The 4,791-nt window shown below is 36.3% G+C and overlaps 1 protein-coding gene across 4 annotated transcripts in view; it reads right to left on the bottom strand.

Moving 5' to 3' along the window:
- Positions 1–429: 429 nt before the first annotated feature.
- Positions 430–4,791, bottom strand: part of SNCA (synuclein alpha) — a 115,351-nt gene continuing 110,989 nt past the window's right edge. For all 4 annotated transcript variants that reach the window (XM_028148241.2, XM_028148243.2, XM_054727440.1 and 1 more), the window contains exons 5-6: positions 3,235–3,318; positions 430–1,054 (exon numbers count right to left, since the gene is read on the bottom strand). In XM_028148241.2, the coding sequence (XP_028004042.1) occupies positions 1,022–1,054; positions 3,235–3,318 (117 nt within the window). In that variant the 3' untranslated portion in view covers positions 430–1,021. The remainder of the gene's footprint in view (positions 1,055–3,234; positions 3,319–4,791) is intronic.

The raw sequence follows: 4,791 nt of genomic DNA, 5'->3' as shown, positions 1-4,791 counted from the left end.
AAGAAGTATTCTGGAATTAATAAATTTAGTAGAATTAAAAGCAGTCTATGATATTTTTATAAATCTGAAGAATAAACATTTCATAAGGGAGTACCCAGAGATCTTTATTTTTTTTTAAGAAAGAAAATTCTGAGCTAAACAAAATTGTGTTGCTTCCCTCAGAGACTTTAATGTGTCTTATGAATATCTAAAGGCGGTGCAGTAAAAGTGCAATTTTACACTCATCCTTTCATGGAACCACTTTTTCAGTCTAGCCTCTGAAGGCACCAGTGCAACATACTTTGGGCAGCGATGCTTCAGGCAATTTCCAGAGTAGAGGGTTAGTGCTCCATCTCATCTGTTTAACTCCTCGAAAATTTCTCCTCTTTCAAACAGCTCTCAACAACTCTATATTTAAGTTACTTGTGCCAGTTTATAAGCATGATTTTATTAGAGTGAGATGGGATAAAAAGATTTTTGTAATGAGATAATATTTTATTTTAATTTTCACCATTTATGTACAAACACAAATAAAACACACCACAAAACAGTAAAATTTCATAGTTAATATGTATAGGTGCATAGTTTCATGCTCACATATTTTTAAGTATTACATATATTAACAAGTTTCACAATACATCATTATTCTTAGACAGAATCATTAAAAGACACCTAAAAATCTTAAAATATATGATAGTAAGTCACAACTTCTCAACAAGAGCAACAACAACAAAAATAGTGAAGATTTAGGAATAAGTGGTAGTCACTTAGGTGTTTTTAATTTGTTTTAACATTTTATATTTGAAGCCACAATGTTCACACAGCACACAGGGACCTGCAACCATATATTCACGTCAGTGAGAAGGAAGCACCGAAATGCTGAGTGGGGGGCAGGTACAGATACTTCAATCACTGCTGATGGAAGAATCCAAAATACGCTGTAAAAACTTTGGGAAAATGACTGGACGTGTTGGAACTGAGCACTTGTACAGGGTGGAACATCTGTCAGCAGATCTCGAGAAACTGGGAGCAAAGGTATTTCTTAGGCTTCAGGTTCGTAGTCTTGATAAGCTCCCTAATATTAGGAGAATCAGAAAGACAACATGCAGAGTTAGTGTAAGTGATCAGTAATCAGGGACTTAGGGTGAATGAGATAGGATATGGCTTGCCACTTTAAATAAAAGTCATACTCATAACAGTTCTGAACTATTCTGCTATACACAATATTGTTGATAGTTTTATCTTCGTGTCAAATATAAAAGTGAATCATGCTGGTGGTCAGGGTAGCTGAGCTCTACTTGTACCTATGCCACTGAATGATCACATGATCTCGTCCTGCAGGACAAATTGGTTGCTCCGTCTGGCTCTCAGTTTCCCAAACTGTAAAAATCAGATCAAGTGTCCTATAATGCTTTTTTCAATGCTAAGACGCTCTAATTCTTAGAAGGAAACTAAGATGTTTAAAGGCAAGTTATGTTTTCTCTCCTTTTACTCTCCCAATTTGAAATTTCATCTTCATTCATGGCTTTGATTATTACTTCTGTTCCCCCAACCCAGCCCAGCCATATAGTATATGGATACATCCACAATAAAAATATTAATGGCCTTAACTAACATGATCAGATTAGTCCTTTTAAAGAACAATTTGATAACAGGATTCTGCTCAAAATCTAACAAACATACCTTTAATATCTCAAGCTGCTTTCTGAATAAATACAAATTTAAATCAAAAGGTTGTTCTAGTACGCTACAATTTGTCTTTGACCCATTGCTGAAGCTGTTACCTGTCACTATTCTCTCTCTGCTCCCTGAGCTCGACTCATGTTTAATTACTCATTGTTCCTCAGACACATCTTTATGCATTCTCAGTTATGCGTGCCTTCACTTCTGATACCCCCTGTGTTAGAATGTCCTCTCTTCATTTTGGCCTATCATATCTCCCACCCAGACCAACATCACCTCTTCTATAAAACTTCTCCCAACTGATCTAAACAGACCTGTTAAACTGTTATACCTGGTTCATAGAAGACAGTCAATCATGTTTGTTAAAAGAATTGTGACAAGTAAATGAAAGAATGAATTTGTTTTTAGTAAACCTAGAGGAGTGCATACTTCTGGGTCCTGGTACTATCAATTACTCTTACTTGTATTTTCTGTAGTGTTCAGCATTGTGCCATGCATAAAAAGTCCCCACAATATTGGTGAAATCTAATTAGGGAAAGAAGCAATTGAATCTCAATTTCTATAAATGGGATTACTATCAATATGCCCTTTAATGATGCCATAAAGAATAATGTGTATTTCTAACTACAATTCCCTTGAACTCAATGTTTAGTAAAACAATAACACACCTGGTTTCAGAATCAGGGTAATACTGTCCTCATAGAATTAGTTGGAGCATGCTCCCTCTTCCATTTTATGGAAGAGGATTTAATTAGTATTAATTGTAATTAATTGGTGCTACTATAATTATTCTTTAAATGTTCAGCAGAATTCACCAGTGAAGGCATCTGGTCCTGGGATTCTCTTTGTGGGCAGGTTTTTAACAATAATTCAGCCTCTTTACCTTGTTACACATCTTCTCAGATTTTCTGTGTTCTTTTGAGTTTCATTCATCTACAAGTATTTTTTCTTAATTTCCCTTGTGATGCACTTTCTATTAAAGAAACTTTTATTTTCAAATTAAAATAAAATTACTCAAGTTAAATAAACTGCTATACTAAATTATACCAGTTGTTGCAAATCATTCATTCATCATCTTTCTACTATATTATTTTTTGGTAAACTCTTTTACAGTACTATGCCAGCACCCCACTGGGAATGTATGACAAACAATAATTGCTTTCTTTTGGCATTTAGTTGATTTCTCTAGCTTTCCATTTTGAATTTTTATTTTAGAATGTAAGGTTTCTAATAAAATAATTCTCTAATGCAAGTTGGCACACTTTTTCTGTAAAGGGCCAGCTAGTAGATATTTTAGGGTGTGGGCCACATACGGTTTCCGTTGCTGCTGCTACTTTTATTTTTTAACTACCCTTCACAAATGTGAAAACCATTTTTAGCTTGTGAGTTGTCCTCATAAAACATATCCTGGATTTGGCCGACTTGTTCATCTAGACTCGAGAGTAAGTTGTTCTCACCAAGGAGAATCGTAAGGGGAGTCTGAGAGTGACAGATTTCGGTAGTGCTTATTATAAAGACCTCACTGAAACACCTAAATGATACTTTTGGAGTTTTATGTATATAAACTTTTACCTCAGAAGGCATTTCATACGTCTCATTGTCAGGCTCCCCGGGCACATCTTCCAGAATTCCTTCCTGTGGAGCTCCTTCTTCACTCTGATATGTAAATGGAAGCACAAACAGAATATGATGAGGTACCACTTTTTAGTTTTTAAAGTCACAAACATTTTGAAAACATCCTATATACAATACTGGCAGGGGTGTCCCAAAAATGGCACTACTTAACATTACTGCTGGCATCTTAATCTATTCTATGCTGTTGGAAACACTGTGGCAACATGTGTTACGTACCCTAAACATAAACAAAATTTTTGCCTAAATAATTCATTGTCCAGGAAATAGCCCCAAAATATTTTTCACAGGATCAGTGACAACAGTAAAACATAGTTAATCTAAATGTTCAATGGATGAAGAAGAGCTAAGAAAATTATCATTCAAATACTCAATAGATAACTATGAAGACATATATTAATGTGACACGAGAATAATGTAACAAAATAAAAATGCACTTATGATAAAATGTTTGACAGGATATCAAGTATTATATACATCGTGGACACAATTGTGTAGAATTCAGATGCAAAGGCAAAACAATTGAAATAAAAGAGTATTTTTTAAAAATAAGTTTTAAGTTATAACCACTATGTAAAAGCATACATATTTTGTAATTTATTTTTAAATTATGGCGAATAATAGTTTTCTGAAATTTCACGATTTAAACTATATACATTTGGAGGGGGAAAAATCAAATACGTAGACAATTTTCCAGGTCTCTCCCTTAGAAATAGGATACTACAAAACTCAACCTGAAATGGTTATGGTTTTATCAGTGTTCTTCATTAAACACCATTTTTTTTTTGCTTTGCATTTATTCCAACAAAAGTAGCTAAAAAAGATAAAGTTCATTGCAAATTACAAAGCAGAGAAGCAATTTGAGCCTAAATGGACTTACTCAAAGAGATCAAGTAGCTTCTCAACCAGCGTAGCGTATGTTTAAAAATATGCCTGATGTAAATACTATCTCCTCATGTCTTCCTGGTGGAAATGACAGGAAGAAGGGTAAGATAATGGCTGTCACTGACCATGAGATAAGGTCAAACTAAAGCTAATACCTACGTTAGCTGGGCAGAGAAGTTTAGAGGTCATCTTCCCCTGTCACCTTTTTATTAAAAACCAACAAAAACTAGATGATACTTTGTATAACAAAATTACTTTTATTCAATTGCATGACTTTTATTACTAGAGGTCCCCCTCTCACAATTTGGGACCACTGGCTCCTAACCTCTCACCTGCCTGCCTGCCTGCCTGCCTGATTGCCCCTCACTGCCCCCCTCTGTGAGCCTGGTTGCCCCTTACTGCCCGCCCCTGCCGGCCTGGTTGCCCCACGTAGCCTGCTGCTCAGTCGTTTGGTCGCCCCTTACTGCCCTCCTCCCCTGCCGGCCTGGTCACCCCCATCTGCCCCCCTACAGGACTGGTTTCCCCATGCCCCATGCAGCTCAGTTGTTTGGTCGCCCCTCACTAACCCCCCTGCCAGCCTGGTCATTCCACACAGCCTGTTCGGTCGTCCAT

This window comes from Eptesicus fuscus, chromosome 2 (genome assembly GCF_027574615.1).
Source record: "Eptesicus fuscus isolate TK198812 chromosome 2, DD_ASM_mEF_20220401, whole genome shotgun sequence".
Taxonomy (NCBI): domain Eukaryota; kingdom Metazoa; phylum Chordata; class Mammalia; order Chiroptera; family Vespertilionidae; genus Eptesicus; species Eptesicus fuscus.
This window is presented reverse-complemented; position numbering and strand designations above follow the sequence as displayed.